Source organism: Sorex araneus, chromosome 7 (genome assembly GCF_027595985.1).
Source record: "Sorex araneus isolate mSorAra2 chromosome 7, mSorAra2.pri, whole genome shotgun sequence".
In the NCBI taxonomy this organism is placed as follows: domain Eukaryota; kingdom Metazoa; phylum Chordata; class Mammalia; order Eulipotyphla; family Soricidae; genus Sorex; species Sorex araneus.
Window position 1 is genome coordinate 4,466,420 of NC_073308.1, and position 20,044 is coordinate 4,486,463.

The 20,044-nt window shown below is 47.3% G+C and overlaps 1 protein-coding gene and 1 long non-coding RNA gene across 2 annotated transcripts in view; both read left to right on the forward strand.

Moving 5' to 3' along the window:
* The window catches only part of LOC129406524 (leucine-rich repeat-containing protein 37A2-like), a 47,821-nt gene extending 37,983 nt beyond the window's left edge, over window positions 1-9,838 (forward strand). Inside the window, exons 9-15 of the mRNA XM_055144643.1 lie at window positions 2,105-2,355; window positions 3,577-3,846; window positions 5,178-5,282; window positions 7,665-7,708; window positions 8,947-9,001; window positions 9,085-9,227; window positions 9,323-9,838. Coding sequence (XP_055000618.1) covers window positions 2,105-2,355; window positions 3,577-3,846; window positions 5,178-5,282; window positions 7,665-7,708; window positions 8,947-9,001; window positions 9,085-9,227; window positions 9,323-9,659 — 1,205 coding nt within the window. The 3' untranslated portion in view covers window positions 9,660-9,838. The remainder of the gene's footprint in view (window positions 1-2,104; window positions 2,356-3,576; window positions 3,847-5,177; window positions 5,283-7,664; window positions 7,709-8,946; window positions 9,002-9,084; window positions 9,228-9,322) is intronic.
* A 7,669-nt stretch (window positions 9,839-17,507) lies between these two features.
* The window catches only part of LOC129406473 (uncharacterized), a 56,249-nt gene continuing 53,712 nt past the window's right edge, over window positions 17,508-20,044 (forward strand). Inside the window, exon 1 of the long non-coding RNA XR_008631015.1 lies at window positions 17,508-17,615. This is a non-coding gene — a long non-coding RNA (uncharacterized LOC129406473). The remainder of the gene's footprint in view (window positions 17,616-20,044) is intronic.

Sequence of the window (20,044 nt, forward strand, 5' to 3'; positions counted from 1 at the left end):
ATTATGTCTGCAAACTTTATTAAATAGTTTCTCTGATAAACCTAAAGAAGATCCAAATACATGTGATTTGTTTGACATACCAGGAACTAATCTCATAGCCATCCCAATGATACATTATGAAAAGTTTTCAAATGTTAATAGTGATTGATGGCATTAATATTTTTCAATTAGCTTATAACAGTTATAAGATAGATTCTAACATGGACCTTAGTGTTAAATTGTGTTATTAAAAGAGTAAAACTATCAGCACAAAGAATAAATTATTAAATTAGTTCAGTGTTTATATAAACCAATAAGCATGAAGAGCAGGTAGACATTAAGAAAGGTATATTTTACTCAAAAAGTGTAGACTTTAAATCAGAATTTGGAACTTGCTCAATTTTAATCTTAATTTTTCTCTATCTAAAACACTCCTCCTTAATCATAGAGGAAGGTCACTTATCTCTAAGATGCATGTTATTTAAGTCAGCTGTGCATCAATCCTGTCCTGTGGCTGAATCACAGACCCAAGGTTAGTTAGTTTTTAATGATCTGAAATACTTTCAGATTCACAGAATACAGTTGGAACCAGATTATGTTGAATTCATAACTCAACAGACTTCAATTCTGAATTCCTAGAAATCAGAATTGCTAGAATTCTGAAGCAGAACCAGGAGTAACCCCTGAGCATGGCTGGGAATGGCCAAAAAATAAAACAGAAGTCATTGTTGATCTGTAAAGAGTCTAACTGGGCAGCAAATATTTCTCTTGAATACTAGGCACTTGGTCCTTGGGGACCAGTGGAATAATCATATTATTATTGTTTGTGTGTTTGCTTGTTTGGGGGCATACTCAGAGGTGCTCAAAGTTTACTCCTGACTTTGTGTTCAGGGGTCAGGCCTGGTAAGGCTTGAGGGACCCTATGGGGTGCTGGGGATCAGATCCAGGTTGGCTGCGTAGAAGACAAGTACTTTATCTACTCTACTGTCACTCTGCCCTCCAGTGGAATAATCCTAAATACATGTACTGAGTGAATTTATCTATATCTATTAAATTAGTATATATATATATATATATATATATATATGCACATAACATACATGTAGAGCAGTCGGAGCGATAGCACAGTGGTTGGTCATTCACCTTTCACGCACCTGACCTAAATTCGATTCCTCCGCCCCTCTCAGAGAGCCTGGCAAGCTACCCATGCGTATTGGATATGCCAAAAACAGTAACAATAAGTCTCTCAATGAGAGACGTTACTGGTGCCCGCTTGAGCAAATCGATGAGCAATGGGATGACAGTGACAGTGACATATAGAGTAATATATATACATATATGTATATATGTATATATATATATACACACACACACATATACATATACCTCTCTGAGAGCCCGGCAAACTACTGAGACAATCCCACTCACATGGGCAGAGCCTGGCAAGCTACCTGTGGTGTATTCAATATGCCAAAAGCAGTAATGATAGGTTTCATTCTCCTGAACCTGAAAGAGTCTCTAGTCATTGGGAAAGATGAGTAAGGAGAGGCTGCAAAATCTCTGGGCTTCGAGGAATGGAGACCTTATTGGTGCCTGTTCGAGTAAATAGATGAACAATGGGATGACAGTGATAGTGACATGTACTGAGCTTCATGCCTTATTTATTCTGAATAAATAGCGATGACCACTTCATTACTCCTTTTGTCAATCACTGTCACTGTCATCCCATTGCTCATCGATTTGTTCGAGCGGGCACCAGTAACGTCTCTCATTGAGAGACTTATTGTTACTGTTTTTGGCATATCCAATACGCACGGGTAGCTTGCCAGGCTCTGCCGCGAGGGCTCCATACTCTCAGTAGCTTGCTGGGCTCTCTGAGAGAGGCGAAGGAATCGAACTCGGGTCATCCGCGTGAAAGGCGAATGCCCAACTGCAGTGCTATCGCTCCAGCCAGCCTTTTGTCAATCATAGGTGTAAATTTAGGGTTTCCCTGTTCCCCGTCCCACCATACGGCATTCATTTACTGATTACTTATTTGCTTGCCTGGGATTTCTGTCTGTCGATGCTCCCAAAATTCTCCCCAGTCATCTTTCATGATGACAAGCAAGCTCTTTCTTTTTGACAGATGAGGAAGAGTCCATAAGCAACACCAAAGGGGACTTCATGAAGGTTTTACAGGCCCGAAAGAGGACAACCAGCACCGAGCTAACCATTGAATCGGAGAACACCTCGCCAGAGAGGAACAGCATGTCCCTTTTAGTGAACGAGCAGCTAGACGTGAATGATGAGAGTGATATCAGTACTGGGCTAAATTACATAGTGCCTTTTCTCCTGGATGGGAACATAGGAGATTTTGAATCAACATTGTTATCCTTCGTTAAGCTCCTTTTTTCAGATATGCAAGATGGAGCAAATCCTCTGGAACATTTGAAGAATAGCACAATTCCGATGTCTCTACAGCTCGAATCCAACAATACAACATACAATAAGTCGAAAAGTCTCCATTTTCTGGAAAGCTTGATAAATGCAGGAACTCAAGCAAAAGTTCACAAAGCTAGAAAGAGAGAGAAAACTGCCACGCTGGTCAGTTCCATACTTTTTGGGCCCAAACTGAAACATCACATCTTTCCGAAGAAATTGAAAACTGTCTGGCCAAAGAGAAAGCACTTAGGAAAGGTGGAGGAGGGGGAGAGGCAAGCACTGCAGATGAGCAGCACGTTCAAGAACCCCGGGGGCCTCCAGAAGAGGCGCTTCAAAGAAGGGGGCAATCAGCACAGCCTAAGGAAAGGGGAGGCTCTGCCCACGACAGGGAACATTGCCCAAAAAAGAAGGCTCAGGCAGCCGGCCCCAAGAGAACCGAAAGAGCTTCCCTTGGCAGGGAGGCCCACGAAATGGGTGGAAAACTCCTTCAATGAAGAGGCCTCCTCCATCCAGGAGCACAAGGCGGTGTTCTCCATGCCCCTGAAAGAGTTCTCCATGGGCAGCCCATCTGCCGCCACTCCTAAAGTCCCATCCGAGAACCCCAAAGACCTAAGGGACATTCTCCGCGTTTTAGAAGACGCAGATGCCAGGGTTCGGAACATGAAGTTTCCCAGGCCCATCCCACACAATGGAACAAATTATAATTTTCAGAAATCTTACTCTCACCTGGGACGCAGAAGGGCCAAAGCCAGATCGAATACAGAGACGAAGGAATCAGCACCGGAGAGGCCGGTGCGAGACGCCAAGCGGCCTCCTTTCGCTGCGGTGAAGAGCCTCATCAAGTCCCCACCAAGAGAGGAGTCTCTGTCTTGGAGAGATCAGGACAAACCTTTGCTCCAGTCCTTTCAACCTTCACACTCATCTGCAGGAAAAAGGACTGCAGAAAGCACGCATGCTGCTAATGGGACAAACACCAGAGGCATCACGGTGCCAGAGAAAACTGTCGGTAGCAAAGGCACCTCCCATGAGAAGGACGCCCCGATGGTGGACAACCTCATTCCGACTGTCAAGCAGTCCAGCGAGATGCAGTGGGAATATCACAACGTGGCCACAGACATCGTCTCTGCCACACAAAGACCAGACCCAAGAGAACAACTGGAGATGGAATACATCCAGCAGCTGCGGTCCCTTATCCCCAACAATAACGTGAGGAAGCTCATTGCTCACATGATGCGGACTCTAAAAACGGACTGCTCTGAGCCTCAGTTGAAGCTGGCATGTGCCACGCTCCTCTCTGAAACCGGCCTCCTGATGAAGCGTCTCAGTGAGCAGGAGGAAGGAAAGGTTCCCAAGCCAGAATGGGATACGGACCAGTGGAAGACTGAGAACTTCATCAATGACAATACCGAAGGCCAGGATGAACAGAAACAGCCAGAGGAAAGTGAGGTGAGGACAGATTTTTTTTCATAGAGTCTCATAAGTGAAATAAGTCAGAAGAAGGACAAACAGAATGATTGCACTCATTTTTGGGATGTTAAAAAATAAATTAAATCTTAGTATGAGATTAACACCCAAGGACATTTAGAAACAACGACCAGGATGAATGGTCCACAGTTGAAAGCCTGCCTCAAGGGCTGGGAGAGAGGGCAGCTGGGATAGAGAAGGGATCACGATAACAATGATAGTTGGAAGGGATCCCTCTGGATGGGAGACGTGTGCTGAAAGTGAGTAAAGGATCAAACATGATGACCTCTCAGTATCTGCATTGCAAACTATAATGTCCAACAGGGGGGTGTAGAGTGAGAGGAGAGAGGAGACAGCAAGAGAGAAGGGAGAGGGAAGAAATGGGAAAAGAGAGAGGCGGAAAGAAAAGGTGAAAGAGAGGGACAGAGAGGAGAGAGAGAGAGAGAGAGAGAGAGAGAGAGAGGTGGGTTGAGGGTGGGGGGAGGTGGCAGGAGGGATACAGGGATGTTGATGGGGGGTAATGTACACTGGTGGAGGGACAGGTGTTGGAGCACTGAATGGCTGACACTGGATAACAATCAGGAAAGCTCTGTAACTGTATCTCACAGTGACCAGGCTCAGGGGCTTCTGGGGCTCTCAGGCCATGCCATGAAAGAACACGAGCAGGAAGACCAGGGTCTCTTGGCTCTCCCTCTTTTACTTGCTCGCTCTCTTTTTTGTGGCCACACAATTTTGACTACAATAATGATGGTCCCTGTGCTCATTTATAGAAAGGTAGCACTGTTCCTAGGAGAGGTGTGAGAGGACCTAACACACCAGATAAATAAATTGTAGAAGGAAAGGCTACAGACAAGATGGTGTAACATATCTGGTGTGCTCTGTAAGAACATATTGGGGCCAAGGAGAAAGTTCAACACGAGTGCCCCTGAGCACTGAGCCAGCAGTAGCTCTGAGGACCCTGGGTATGGGCTGAAAACAAAAACAAAACAACCCCAAAACATATCAAACAAAAGCCTATAGTCCACTCATTTGAGAGAATGGGATTTTAGACTGTATAAGAATAGTTAGCCATTCTTTCTAATGTGCTTAAGAATCCTTCCCATTTTTTTGTCTAATTGTTCTTGGGTGCTGGGGCGATAGTACAGTGGGTTAGGCACTTGCCTTGCATGCCAACACCCCAAATTCTATCCCCAAAATCCCTTTTGGTCCTCCAGGAGTGATTTCGAATTGCAGAGCCAGGAGTAACCCCTGATCATCACTGGGTGTGGCCCCCCAAAAATAATGCATAAAAATAACTGTTCTTTTTCTTTCAGCTCACAAAAGAAGTTCCAGGATATGGCTATAATAACAAATTATTCTTGGCAATATCTGTGACTGTACTCGTGATGATATTGATTATAATTTTCTGTCTCATTGAGGTAAGAACAGTTCATTCAGACTTCCAGGATTTAATCTGTCTTATAATAGATTCAGGGGCTACAAATGGAAAATAGAAGCCCCTTTTCCTCCTATGACACTTGATTTTCCTCTTCAGTCTTGAGTAATGAGGTGTGCTTGCTTCTCATATTGCAAAGATGATCCCAGGGCTTGTGAAGAAACCTGACTCCTGGGAGGTCACTGTGGAAGTGAAACCAAAATAACAAGCTCTTAGATAACTTTGAAGATAAGAAGGATAGAGATGAAACAAAAATGAACCCCCTGTGTGCTGTTTGGGGACTACACCCTGCAATGTTCAGGTCCTGCCCCCCAGCTCATTGCGGGGGGCGGGGCGGGGGGGGAGTGTCACTTCTGGTGGTGCTCAGGGCACCTTGCAGAGCTATGGATCCAGCCTGGACCTTCTGCATGCAAAGCATGCACTCGGACCATTCAGCTCTCTCACTCTCTCTCTGGTCCCAATATAAATTTTTTTCCTCTTTTAAATTCAAAAGAATGTCAGTGGTTTGATGTACTCACCACTCACTGACATTCTTCTACTGATTACTTTCCTTGTTGACTGGAAGGATCAAAATGGAGAATCTCCACCCTCCTGGGACTGAAAGATAAAGGTGTTGTTGTCCTGCTGATCAGTGCAGTAGCCCTCTTTAGGTTTAAGGTCTGTCCTGGTAGATGAAGTTAAAACTGCAGCTAAGACAGGGGTGATAGCTCCGAGGGCTAGTTTCCATACTTTGCATGACGGAGACCTGGATTCTATCCTCAGCACTACATGGTCCCGCAGACCCACCAGGGCCATCAGGAGCTCCTCCCAAAGAGCAAATCAAGTTGTTCCTGCATATGCTGGGTGGCTCCCAAACCAAACATACGCATACTGCAGCCTGAGCCCTCATTGGGCTACTCTGATCATGGCAGGCGTGCAGTAGTTACTCCAAGGAGCTCAGCTACATCTGTCTACTGTTCAATTACACACCACTGACTTTTCCCAGCAGGCACATTAAATAAGTGATTTAAGGGCCAGGGAGATAACTCAAAAGACTAAAACTTCAACTCACTTTGCACATGGGAACCCCAGGTGCTAGCCATAGTGCTACCTGGTCCCTGAGTACCACTCCAGAAGTAGCCCCCACAAGTACCAACTGCCAGGTAGAGCCTTAAAAAAAAACCAACAGCAAAATGTGATTGAAGGGGTTCGGGATCTAGGTTAGTGGTGTTGCACTTGTCTTGCGTGTGTGAGGCCCTGGGTTCGATCCCTGGCACCACCACAACAACCAACAAAGAATTAGAATAAATTAGAAGTGACGGTGCTGAGGAAGAGCTCTCTGAGCCTTTGATATGTGTAAGCTGCTCATTTGTGACATCACCAGCAAACACAGCACTGATTTATGCCAACCACAGTACAAGGCGTTTCCTATATGTTGTCTGGTTTAATCCTCGCAGTCCTCTAAGGGCAGCATTAGCATCCCTCCATTCTTGCTGTTCTTGTCATGCTGGGTACCAAACCCCCGTCTCCTGCATGCAAGGCAGGCATTCTCCCACTGAGCTACCTCCCCAGCCCCATCATCCCACTTTCAAACATGAGGGTCACATGCAAAGCAGCCCGTGCTCCTTATTCCACTGTTCCATTTTATCTCCTTAAGGACAAAAACACGGAAATGTTTAAAGTATTGAAATTTCAGTAGAAGTCGGTCTAACAGTTGACATATTGATTTACTTATTTATTTATTGGGGGCTATCTGTGCTCAGGGCTTATTCCTGGCTCTGCTCTCAGGGATCACTCCCAATAGGGTTCAGGGAACTATCTGGGGTCCTGGGATCGAATCTGGGTCAACCACGTTCAAGGGAAGTGCCCCATCCACTGTATATTTATAGCTCCAGGAATCGACATATCTCATAGAAGCTTTATTGGATTTGGTTTGTTTGGGGAGGAAACATTGCAATTGCAACCAAGTTTTGTCTCCTGTAAGACTCGACTCTGCTCGTTGCATTGAGGTGGACTCCTCACTGGGGATGAATAGTGGCGATGGGAAAGGCATCAGACTGGTTCTTGACATTGTTTAGAAAACATTGTTAAAAAGAATGTTTCTGTGTTTGGGTATTGGCAGATACTTTGTTTCCTACCTCATTCTTTTAAAATTTTAAATCTGGATTAATGTCCTGAATTTCTCTAAAACAGTCACTAAGCTGTATTCCTAACTGTGCCCCTTAAGTCATGTGCTGTAGGAGAGTCCAGGGACTATTAATCAGAAGAGAATTCCTGTTCTCAAAAAGTGACATCAGTGAGTAGGTACAGCAAAATCAATGGATTTAATAAGGTTGTATAGAGATTGGTCACCGCGATAATCATGATCATATTTTTTTTTAAACAGATTTATTCTCATAGACCAGAGGAGTGTAAAGATGGAAGATCCAGGTAAATATTAGTCTGTCAATCTTTCATTTACCTTGGAGTGTCCTTCCCCGCCGTGCTTAGGGACTCTGGAGCCCTTCCGTGTGCTACTTGGCCCTATGACCTGGCCTGAGTTCAGCATTAGTGTCTTAGGGCCCCGTAAGGCCAGGCTGCTCAGTCCCCCATGTGGGGTGGCTCTGCTCTCAGGGATCACAGCCCACCTGTGCTCAGGGAGGCCATATGGTGCCAGAGACCAAAGTTGGAGGCTCACGCCCAAAAGGCCCTTTTAACTCTCTTTCCAGTAGCTTGAGGCTACTCTAGCCTCAGCGCTCAGTGTGGTGCCAGGAATTGAACCCAGGGCCTCACACATGCAAGCCAAGTACTTTACCATTGAGGCACATCCCCCAACCTCTGTCTCTAACTCTTATAAGAAGGAACCGAGGGAAAATGGAAACTACCTTGCCCTTGGGGGTGCACTGCTGGTGAGTGGGAAAGAGCATGGTCCCTGTCCCTTGGGACCTCTCCATTGATGACCAGAGTCCTTGAACTGGGAGCTGCGTTTCTTATCTCCACTCAGCGCCCACTTGCTCTGTACACACGCACTGCCTGTAAAGCTCGAGACTGTTCACACAGTCTCCTCTGTTCACACTCAAAACCCATCGCCGTGCCTCAGTGTGGTTCCTGCCTTTGATGCTGATACCTGTGGCTTCTTTGCTCACTGGCGATTGTCTGCAGGATGAAAGCTAGTGTGCTAAAGAACTTGGCTAACTGCACACAGGCATTTACTCTAGTTCAGCATCTGGGATAAAGCAGCTGGGACGATAGAATCACCTCCCCCAACCAAAACTTCCGGTAAAGGGTGCCTGAGAGACTAAATCCAGAGGCAACCAGTGGAAAGGCTTCTGGACAGACTCTAGTGCTTTCTCTCAGTGTGGTGGGCAGTTTGTTCATTGCACAGGGCATTTGCTGGGGCCATGGTGGTGAGCACAACTACATGTCATTCCTGTTTTTCTAGCCAGGCTACATGTAATGGTCTCTTGAGAGACTGTGTGGTCCCTTTGGAAGGACCCAACAAATGTCTAAAAACTGCCACAGGTATGCATGGAAACTTTGTCAAGGTGTCAGGTCATAGTGGTTTGACTCATCATGGCTCCAGACCTAGGTACCGATGTAGTTATCCTAACAAGACCAGAGACCTCCATCCTAGGAAGCATGGGAAATGGGTGAATGATGAATGATGTGTGTCCGTGTTTTCCTCCAAGGATCTTCTTTGGATTATTGCTTCGTAGGAGAAGTTCAGTGGAACATGAGCCTCAGGTAAGCAAGGGGAAGGAGGGGCACTGAGGCAGGACAGAAGTGGGCCGGGGTGCAGGATCATGAGCTCCCCTTGCCTTTTCCAGGAGGACTTTTTCTGGCGAAGGCGGCCCCTGTGGTTGAGGGACATGTATCAGCCACTCAATGCCATACGTCAGAAAAACATGGCACGGAAGCTACACGACAAGGATTCCTCTGACGAGGACGAGACTTTCAACAGAAACCAAGGGTAAATGATGGGACAGGTCCAATACCAAATTGAAGTCAGGAAGAGGTGCAGAGGGGGGACGTCCATTGCGAGAGCTGACTGTATTCTTGTTCCAGGGAGCTCAGAGTAGTGAAAACAGAACTGACTCCTGAGGAGAAAGCAGCCAAGGAGACCAAAGCAGCCATGAAGTCCCAGGGAGCACGGAAGACTCAGGCACCTCAGCGCCCCCCACCACCACTTGTCCCCCTGGCACGACAGACCAACAAATCTCTACATGACACCCTGACACCACAGACTCCCCCCCAGTCACGACAGTCCATCAGGTCTTCACAGCCCCTCTCAGCACGACAGTCCATCAAGGCTCCACAGGTCCCCCATGCACGAGAGTCCTTCAGATCCCAGGAGATCCTGTCATCACTGGAGATCTCAACTCAGATTGATGAGGAGCAATAGGAACCATCACCGGAGGACATGGTGTTAGAGGCCCCACAGTGAACGCAAAAGTTTTAAAATGTGCTACCAGTATAAAATGCGTTACCAGTATATCCTGGCCATTACCAGTCTTACAGGATTGTGGAATACCAAATTGAAAAAATGGACTAAAACAATGACGTGATACATTATTAAAGGCCTCGTCAGTTTGTCAAGTTTCAAAGATCAGACCTAAAAACGTGTCCTCAGAAACATGAATAAATTTCAATTTTGCAAATTAAGGATCATGAGTAACATCCATTTGCCATAATTCATTAGGAAGGAGTCCTCTTGGATTAACCCCATCAGAAACTATTCTGAAATGACGTGCACAGGCAGGGCAATTTTTAACAATTTTTGCCTTTCTAGTAAGTCCAAATTGATATTGAAAGGCTTTTGCATTTTGAGGATGTAATTTATTTGACTGTTCAGGTGTAGCGATAGCCTGGGCTGGAGCGATAGCCAAGCAGCTAGGGCGTTTGCTTAGCATGTGGCCGACATGGGTTCGATTTCTCTGCCCCTCTCGGAGAACCTGGCAAGCTACCAAGTGTATCTCGCCCGCATGGCAGAGCCTGGCAAGCTACCCGTGGCATATTTGATATGCCAAAAACAGTAACAACAAGTCTCACAATGGAGATGTTACTGGTGCCCACTCGAGCAAATCTATGAGCAACAGGATGACAGTGACAGTTCAGGTGTAAGAATAGTATGATATCTAAGAGCAAGGTCTGCTTGCTCATTGCCTTCAGATAAAGGACCTGGTAACTCTGAATGGGCTCTGATATGTCCTATATAGACACCACACGTCTCTGATATGTCCTATATACACCCTAGAGGTCCGGGCTTGCAAGCATTGCTGATTATTAATAAACAAATTAACAATGGGAGAGGTACTCATTTGAGACAAAATGCCTGTTTCTACTGCTGGCAAATTTTTTGCTATATAGTAGCTATCCATATAAATATTCAAAATGTCTTTCCATAATTGCAAAGTTTTCCAAATAGCATATAATTCACTGCTGTGCAGATGCAATAGAAATAGAAAACAACTGAAGTGTATCTTTCACAACTATACTAGCAAATCCTTTAGGGTGCCCTCAGTAAATACAGTTAAGGCCCCTGCAATAGAAGTCTTTAACAACATGGGGAAAGATAAAAGATGTCTTTAAGGCAAGTTGTAACAATCTATCACCAGGATAATGATGATTATAATTCAAGTATTTTTGCTGAGCCGCTTGAAGATACTCTTCTACTGCTTCTAATGCCAAGGAAGCTTCTGGATTTAACTCCCTGGGGGATAAAGGATCAGCATCACCTTTTAACATATCAAAAAGAGGTTTTAATTTCCCAGTAGTTAATTTTAAATCAGGTAGAATCCAATTAATATCTCCAAGTGATTTTTAATAATTATTTAAAGTTTTCAAACAATCTCTCCAAATTTGCACTTTTTGTGGCACAATTCGGTTTTGTAATAACCTATAGCTGAAATATTCATATGGGGCTTTCCATTGGATTTTATCTGGTGCTATAACAAGTCCCCATTTCTTAAGATTATCTTGTAATGCCACATATGCTTCTTTTATTAAATCTTCAATTTTGGCAGCCATAAGAATAACATTCAGGGAGCTGGAGTGACAGCACAGCGGGTAGGGTGTTTGCCTGGCACGCAGCCAACCCAGGTTTGATTCCCAGCATCCCATAGGATCCCCCGAGCACCCTCAGGAGTAATTCCTGAGTGCATGAGCCAGGAGTAACCCCTGTGCATCGCCGGGTTTGACCCAAAAAGCAAATATATATATATATATATATATATATATATTTATACATATATCATTCATATCATGTAAATAATGACACGCTCATATAATTTTCTTATAGGCTGAATAGCTTTAGCTACAAACTTTTGACACAAAGTGGGGCTGTTTTTATTCCTTGGGGTAAAACAACCCAATAATAATGTTCATAAGGTTTTGTAAATTAATGTTAGGAACATGAAAGGCAAAGCAACCACAATATTTTTCTTGCAAAGGTGTAGTAAAAAAGCAATCTTTTAAATCCAAAACAACTTTGTAATACAGACCAGGAATAGCAACAGGACTTGGCAGGCCGGCTGCAGAGCTCCCATAGTCTGCATATGTCATCAGCTGCTCTAAGATCTCGTCGCCTCCTCCACTTACCAGATTTCTTTTTTATTACAAAAATTGGTGAGTTCCAGGGAGAATTAGAAGGCACGATATGTCCCAAATATAATTGTCCTTGAACTATTCTGCAGCAGCGAGATTTTCTTTATTAAGTGGCCACTGCTCAATTCAGACAGGTGTATCAGAAAGCCAAACTACTGGGTCTGCTCACTCGACAGTGACCGTGGGGGAAAATCCAGGGAGGGTGAGACCCAAACCACACCCATTTAATTTCCTTGAGGGTAAGACTATTATGCACACGGTTTCCTTGCACATTCAGTCTGACAGGAGATAGAGTAAATTCCCTGACATCCTCTCCTGCTGCTGTAGCCTTTGCAATCACTTCCTCCCACACAGATTGCCTCTCAGAATATGGAGGAAGAAGCTGAGTATCTTCAAGGAATATCACTTTTGTATCACTTGTCATCCCATTGACCTTCTATTTGCTCTAGTGGGCACCAGTAACATTTCCATTTGTCCCTGTCGCATTCTAGTGTAGCCCAATGATATCTGCTAGCTCCAGGAACAGGAAGAGCCTCAAACTGTTCATTCAGGGTTTTGATGAAGAAGTCTGAACATCTCATTGGTGGGCGGCCATGGAGTCTTCTGATGTCCCGTGGAATCCAGTCGGTAACAATTCTAGACCAGTCTCTGAATCGCATTACATGTCCGGCCCATCTGATTTTTGATGCCTTGGCAAATGAGACATCGTCCCTGATTCTTGACCGTTGACGGAGGTCTGAACTCAGGATTCCTTCTCTCACTTGAGTGAGACGTGATACTCCTAGCATAGCTCTTTTGATTCCTCTTTGGGATACCCGAATAGCATTCTCATCCTGTTTAATAGGAACAACAGTTAATTTTTGTAACGGATCTGCTATAAGATTGTTAGTACTTTCTTCTTCTAAAACAGCTACTATAGGAGCTGTGGAAGTGGGAGGACCCGAAGGACTGTCCCTTGTTCTGGCTCCTCCTTAGTTTCTATTTTCTCCCTTTTTTGTTCTGGAACACATTTTTCTTCCTGGAAGCAGATCCCTTCCATAATAAATGTCCAGAGAGCAAAATTATCTACTGGAGTTTTATCAGGACCACAATTATTAAAATGCTGCTGGAGATCTTGATCCAAGCTCTTGTTTCCGAGTTGGCTCATTTAGAATTCCTTGGCTAGGAAACCAAGGAGAAACAGAATGTACATGCTGCAAAAATTTTACAATCTGACTTTATTTTACTTTAAACCTCCACTTTGAATCATAAAAGCAAGCATCTGTGCAAACAGTTTTTGATTACTTAATTGTTGCTCCATTGTCCCCCCTTACTCAGCAATAACTGTCCCGCCCCAGACTTCCTTACCTATTCCGCAGCTGCCTTGTCTTTTCCAGGCCACACACCTCGGTTCCTCTTGCCCTTAGTTCTGGCACCACTTAGAGGGCATGTGGGCTGTCAAAGGAATGGGCTAAGAGGGAAGGTGAGGATCTTAAAGAGACAGACAAATAAGTGGTTGAGAGGTCTGAGTGCTCGTGGACCAGCAGCCTCGATCTTTATTTCAGGCAGCCTTTTCTACATCTCTGTCAGGAACTTGGCAAGCATTGTCATCCATTGTAATGGCAAAAAGCATATTCCTAAGATCATACATTTCTTTGATCATAACAAAATGCAATGGGGAACAACCTGATCATTCCTAAACCTTTTAATGATTAGCAGACCATACAGCTACGTGTGTATCCTACTAATCTATTCACTGTCACTATATCACTGTCATCCCGTTGTTCATCGATTTGCTTGAGCGGGCACCAGTAAAGTCTCCATTCATCCCAACCCTGAGATTTTAGTAGCCTCTCCTTGCTTGTCTTTCCCAATGATTGGAGGCTTTTTCGGGGTCAAGGGAATGAGACCTTTAACTATTACTGTATTTGGCATATCGATTATGCCACGGGGAGCTTGCCAGGCTCTTCCATGTGGGCGGTATACTCTCGGTGTTTGCCAGGCTCTCTGAGAGGAATGGAGAGTGTATATCAGTGAATACAAGCAAGTTTGTTAAAACCTAACACATGGGTGTTGCTTTAGGCACATCAGTGGGCTAGACTATAAGTGGTTGTGCAGCCACAAAGTGGCCTCGTGCTTCTGGGAGATTTGTTTTATATTGTCTCTGGATCTTGGCCCTTGATGGGATTACTAATCTATTAACACATCTATATCCTGTTAACTTCTCAGCAGGCTAAGGGTGGGAATGTATTAATCTCTATAGGCTTGGGTTGGCAATATAATAGCTTCTCTGCGTACTGGGGGTGGCAGTACAGGGAGCTACGCCAAGTGTTCTTGGCCCTCTGTGTGAGGCAGCTCCTAGGGCTATGTCCAAATAAGGACCCTGCATGAGCAGGCAGCTCCCTGCAACACACCACCTGGAAATTTTATTTTCTGAAGAGCCTCTCAGCATTTCCTGTAAAATACCTATTTTCTCACTTTAAAATGCATACATGAATAAGTCCAGCGATGGGCTTGGGAAGTAAAGCCAAAAAGGTCAACGTTCATGTAACCAATAAAGGCTGTTGGCAGGAAATGCTGGACGTGAGCTGGAATCCCTCCCCGAGGCGGGGATGAGGTCCACGAGGAGTGGGAGAATGGGAGGATGGGAGCCTCTCCTGTGGCCCCAGAATAATCGTTCCTGAAAAGCTGTTAAAGCCATCATCCTCCAGCAGGGATGAGTATTAAAGCAAATCACAAGCAGTCCTGTCGTTCTGTCCAAGTGCTCCCCAAGTGCCAAAGCAATTAATGACAGCAGATTCAATTCCTACCCCTACTTATGGTCACACTCTCGTGTCGCGCGCCGCTTCGTCCAGCGAAGAAACACTCGACTCGGAGATCCTTTTGGCTGCGATTTATTTAGGAACTTTCTCATGCGTTAGAGATGAAATCAGGAAAGGGGACGTGGAGTAAGGCGGAAAAAGGGACGCATGAGGGAGAACCCCCGAGCTAGGTGACCTCCCCCCTTATATACCTCTCGCTGCCTGCTTATGCCCACGTGTCCGCATCTGATAGGTTAGTCACAGCTTATGGGCGTGGCAAGACATCCTATTTCCTTATTAGGAGTTGTTTTCGAAGCACACAGGTGTTGATTACAAAGAGTGCTACAAAGCATGGTCCCATGGTGGCTCTCCACACTCTCGGGCTCTTGAAATGGTTAGAACTTTTGCAGCTGTGTCTATACTGCTGTTGATGCTAAAGGCCTGTCTGTTTTCCCAAGCTCTCAGACTTATTCACAAGTGCATGCCCTATCTTAGTATTGAAGGTTCTCCTCCCTTAAAACCTTGCAGAAAATTTTCTTTTTTTTTGGGGGGGGGGGCTTGGTATTCTTTTAAAACACAAACACAATGAAAAACATAGTTTTCCAGGCTGGAAAGAGAGCCCTTTCCTTACAGGTTACTGACCAATGTGTAATTCACTCCCAGCACCACCTCTGGTCCCCCAAGCCCAATTAGGAGTCACCCCTGAATACAGAGCATTAAATATCCTCTGACCACCACTAGGTTGGGACGAAGCCCCACTTCTCTAAAAGCTAAACAAACCAAACCCCTCAGTCCGCAGTGAGCAGGATGCCCAGAGGCACAGAGTAAAGATGAATGTGTGAGCAGTAGTTGACTAAGATGATATTTCTCCACCTCGATTTCAGAAAACATTGGTGGAGGGATGGGAGTAATAGACCAGTGGGTAGGGCACTTGTTTTGCACCCAAGTGACATGAGTTTGATCCCTGACCCTACAATATGATCCCCTGAACCTTGCCAGTAGTGATCCACGAGCACAGAGCCAAGAGTAAGACCTGGATAGGTATGGCCCCAAAATATTTTTTTAAAAATTAATAGGGGTCAGAGAGACAGTAGGAAAGGTGGTTGTCTTCCGTGCTGCTGACGTGGTTTAATCTCTGGCATCTCATATGGTCCCCGAGCACGGTCAGGTGTGACTCCTGAGTGCAGTCAGGAGAACCCCCTGAGCATTTCCAGGTGTGGCCCCAAAACCAAAAATTGGTGCAGCCAGGTACTGCCCGAGGCTCTCCTGGGTCCAGTGGGCTTATCCCAGTCTCATGCACCCCACCTTCCATCCCACCTGAGATAGATCTGTGGCAGCAAGAACCCCAGTAGCAGTGGAAGAAGCACAGATCTCCCTCTCCAACAAAGATACTCATAACTTCTAGATACTCCAAAATAATGATCTTTGGGGTCTGAAACAATAATACAGTGGGTAGGGAATTTGCCTTGAAAACAACTGACCCAGGTTCGATTCCCACATCCCATATGGTCCCCCAAGCACTGCCAGAAGTAATTCCTGAGTGCGAGCCAGAAGTATCCCCTGTGCATCACCGGGTGTGACCCAAAAAGAAAAGTAATCATCTTGATATATCACCCGTGCACTTGTAAGCCAGGAAAAGTTAAATACAAGAGCGAGGAAAATGAGCAGTGAGCCAGATTTGATCACCTACCTAAAGGAGCACATCAATGCTGACACTCTGGACATATGAAATGAGTGTGTTGCAAGGAGCCTGGGGCCACACATTCTGCAGGTCAGTGTGCTGAGTGAACTGCCCGTCACTTTCTTGTCAGGGCTCTCAGTTTGTGGATGCGGAGCAAGGGATGGCTGTTCTCTAGACAGGCAGTGCTCAAGTTCACACATCCAAGTCCATGAGCTGGGGTTGAATTCTGAAGCCTCCCAACTCTCACCCCGCCCTGCAGGGAAGGATAAGTTGGGGCTGCCATCAAAGGTCACACAGGCTGCAGAGATTGCCTTCACTGGCTGAGCACAGAGTTTGCATGCTGGAGGCCAGGGTTCGATCCACAACACTTCATGGTCCCAGAAACACTGCCAGGAGTGACCATTTCCCAACCACAGACCTGAGAGTGATCTCCACATCCCACCCGGAAAAAGAAGGAGCCAAAGTACTGATTCGTATTTTTATATGTCAGGGAGGTTATTCTGGGTCTCTTCTCCTGACTAATCTGTCCTGATAATCTCCAGATCTATCCACATAAGCAGCAGATTACATGCTATCATCTTTTCTTAGAGCTGAGTAGTATTCCATTCTAGATGTACCTTTAAAGATAGAGACAGGTTCTTTAACCAGTCCTCTATTCTTGGACATTTGGGTCGGCTCTAGATTTTGGCCATTGTGAATAGTGCTGCAAAGACCAGAAGGGTGCAAATGTCTTGGGTTTTTGGGACAGATGCCAAACAGTTGACTATAAAACATCGCGGTGGGCTTTCAGGGCGCGCTCCTGTTATAAGGAGTAGGGAAAACACGTTTTCCTGAGAGCCCCCTGGGCAGGAAGGTGCTTGAGCTCTGTTGGTCCCCAGCGCCAACGGCCTGGGAAAGCAAAGACGGGCGGCTTCACAAGTGGGCAAGCTTCACTCACAGAAGCCCAGACGGACGATCCTTACACAGAAGGTGGCCGGCAAGGGAAGGTAGCCAGTAGGATCTAGAGCCTAAGACACCTGCAACAGTGGCAAGCCCCACTAGAGGGAAGGTCTTCAGGCTCCTCCGGGATCTGGGGCGAAGCCCCTAATGACTGGCCCCGCCCTCAACCTCCTCGGGGCTCCGCGATTGGGCCGTCGCGTGGGGGCGTGGCCCGACGTCCAGACGACGTGCTTGCGTCATCGCCGCGGGCGCTGCTTCCAGTTGTCTGAGGCTGCGAGGCGGCCACCGCGTCTGGAGCGAAGCTGAGGGGCTGCCCCGGCCCTGAGCGCCCGTCACCGCCTCCCGGCTCCCTGTGGTGAGTGACGGCTGAGGGGGCGAGCAGAGGGGAAGCGTCGCGGCGGCGGGGAGCCCCCGCGGATCCCCCCGGGCGCCCGCCCCGAGCCCGGCGTCTGCCAGCCCCTTCCCCACCCGAGCCCGCGAGCCCGCGAGCCCGACCCCGGCCCGCCGCCGCCCCGCGACCCCGGGGGCCGCCCTCGCCGCTCTGCCCCTCGCGGGCTCGGCTCCCTTAGCCCAGTTTCCCTCAGCTCCCTGCAGTGCACCCCGAGGCCCGCCCGGGGACCCGGGTTCGATCCCCCGCAGCATCGCGTATGGGATTCCTGAGTGTGGAGCGCAGGACTGAGCCCTGAGCACTATCGGGTGTCTACCCCAAAAAAGCCAAAAACCAGGGGCCCCTCCTCCAAGCCCCCCTCCACCTCCGCTGGCCACACGTTCACCAGCACAGCCAAGGCGAGTGGCCGGTGGAGCCCAGCGCTTTGGTGACAACCTGGACCAGCCCTTAAATGTGCCCGAGCTCAGCGCCTCACTCCCGTGTCCTCCCGGTCCTCCCTGGCCCCCGTCTCCGCTTCCTCATCCGTCTCATGACAAACCCAGCAAGGTCCTTGCACCTCTGCCCGCGGCCTCAGCTTGCACCCATGGCCCCTTGGCCCAGTCCCCATGCGGTCTGAGAAAGTTCAGAGCCCTCTGCTAACCCCCCTCACTGCCGCACAGCAGCCAAATACAGACGCTTGCGCACAACCTGGCAGTTAAGGGGGCTGGCTGGACTGGCCCCTGAAGGTCTCCAGTGGTCAGCTAGCATGGGGGCCCGCCCCTGTTGTGTAGCCAGAGTTTCTCCTCACCTTCTGTCTCCCTGGGCTGTCCTGGGGTTTGTGTGTCTGGCACTGGTGTTGGACTCCCTGTGCTGGCCACCCACCTGGTAGGCAGCAGCCAAATCCCTGAAGGTGAGTGCTGGTGCCTCAGTCGCTCACTCCACTGCAGCTGCAGGACCCAGTCCTTCCAGTCACGTTGCTGGCCTGGGGAAGTGGAGATGCCACTGTGTGGTGGCAGAATGGTGTGTGAGTTGTCCTGCACATGTTAAGGCTCCTCACCTTGTGCTCCCCCAGCCTCCCCTCTCACATGATGTCCATTCCTTTCCATGTAGTCGAAAGACTACCTCCTTCTGGCCCTTGCAAGGGGACCTGTTGGTGGCTGTGGGCCTGGGCTCTCCTGGCCTCTCCATGGGCCCTGCATTCCCTGGGAGAGGCAGAGTGTGAGAACGATGTTTGGATTGTCTGGAAACCAAATTCTGAGGTGTCTTCCTGGGAGAAGCTGAGCTTGCTTTCTCTCCTTGCTGATGTTCCATAATTCTGAGAACTTTCTGCCAGCAAAGAACTTCGAGCTTTTATTTGTTTAGTTATTTATTTTGGAGGTGGGGTAGACTTAGCGGTGCTCAGGGGTTATTTCTGACTCTGCACTCAGGCAGTGTTCAGAGGACCATATGGTATGCCAGGGATCAAACCCAGGTTGGCCACACTAAAGGCAAACACCCTCCCCACTGTACTATCACTCCAAACCCTCCTGTTGGTTTAACGTCAGCAGCACAAAACCAAAATGTTTTTAACAAGAACAAAAATATTGGCATCCAGATATTTTGGTGCCCTTGATTAAAAAGCTGACCATAAATGTGTAGGTGATCCCCTATTACCTTTGTTTTGTTTTGTTTGGCTGCACTCAGCAATGATCAGGGTTTACTCCTGACTCTGTGCTCAGGGATCACTCCAGGTGGGGGAGTATTTAGGGTGCCCCCAATTGAACTGGGGGAATTGAATTGAACCCAAGTCAGCAGTGTGCAAGGCAGATGCCCTGCTCACTGTGCTATGGCTCCAGCCTCTAATCACCTCTTCTTGACTAGGATGTTTTGAAAGATCTGATTCATGAAGGTAGGTCAGAGTAAAGCTCAGCTAGGAGACTATCAGATAAAAGTCTTCTTTCCCATGAGCCCACATTTGGGCGTTTGCACTCTCAGCCACGGGGGCAGATGTGGGCCACCGTTAGGCTACTGTCTCTTGGCCCTACAACAAGAGAAACCTCCACAAGGGAAGAGAAAACACTAGCCTAGTGCCCATTCTAGAAGGCTGAGAAGGAGACTCGTGTGCCTGAATGTGTAAGGGTGTGTGTCCACAGAGACAGGGACACTGGCTCCCTGTGGCCCCAGAAGCATGCAGAGAGGAGAGAAGGCCTTGCTCAAACCCCCTGGGGGGGACTGAGTGGTGCCCTCCCCCATGTCTGTACTTGTGCCCACATGAAAAGCCTTGAGCTCTGGGCGCAGAGACTTCAGGAAACAAATGCACTCTGTCCCCACAGCACAGAGGTAAACCAGCAGCACCTCACTGCTCTGAGAATAAAATGGTCCCCACGTGACCAAATTCCAAGTCCCAGGAAGGAGTCTTGGGGCCTGGGCTTCTGATC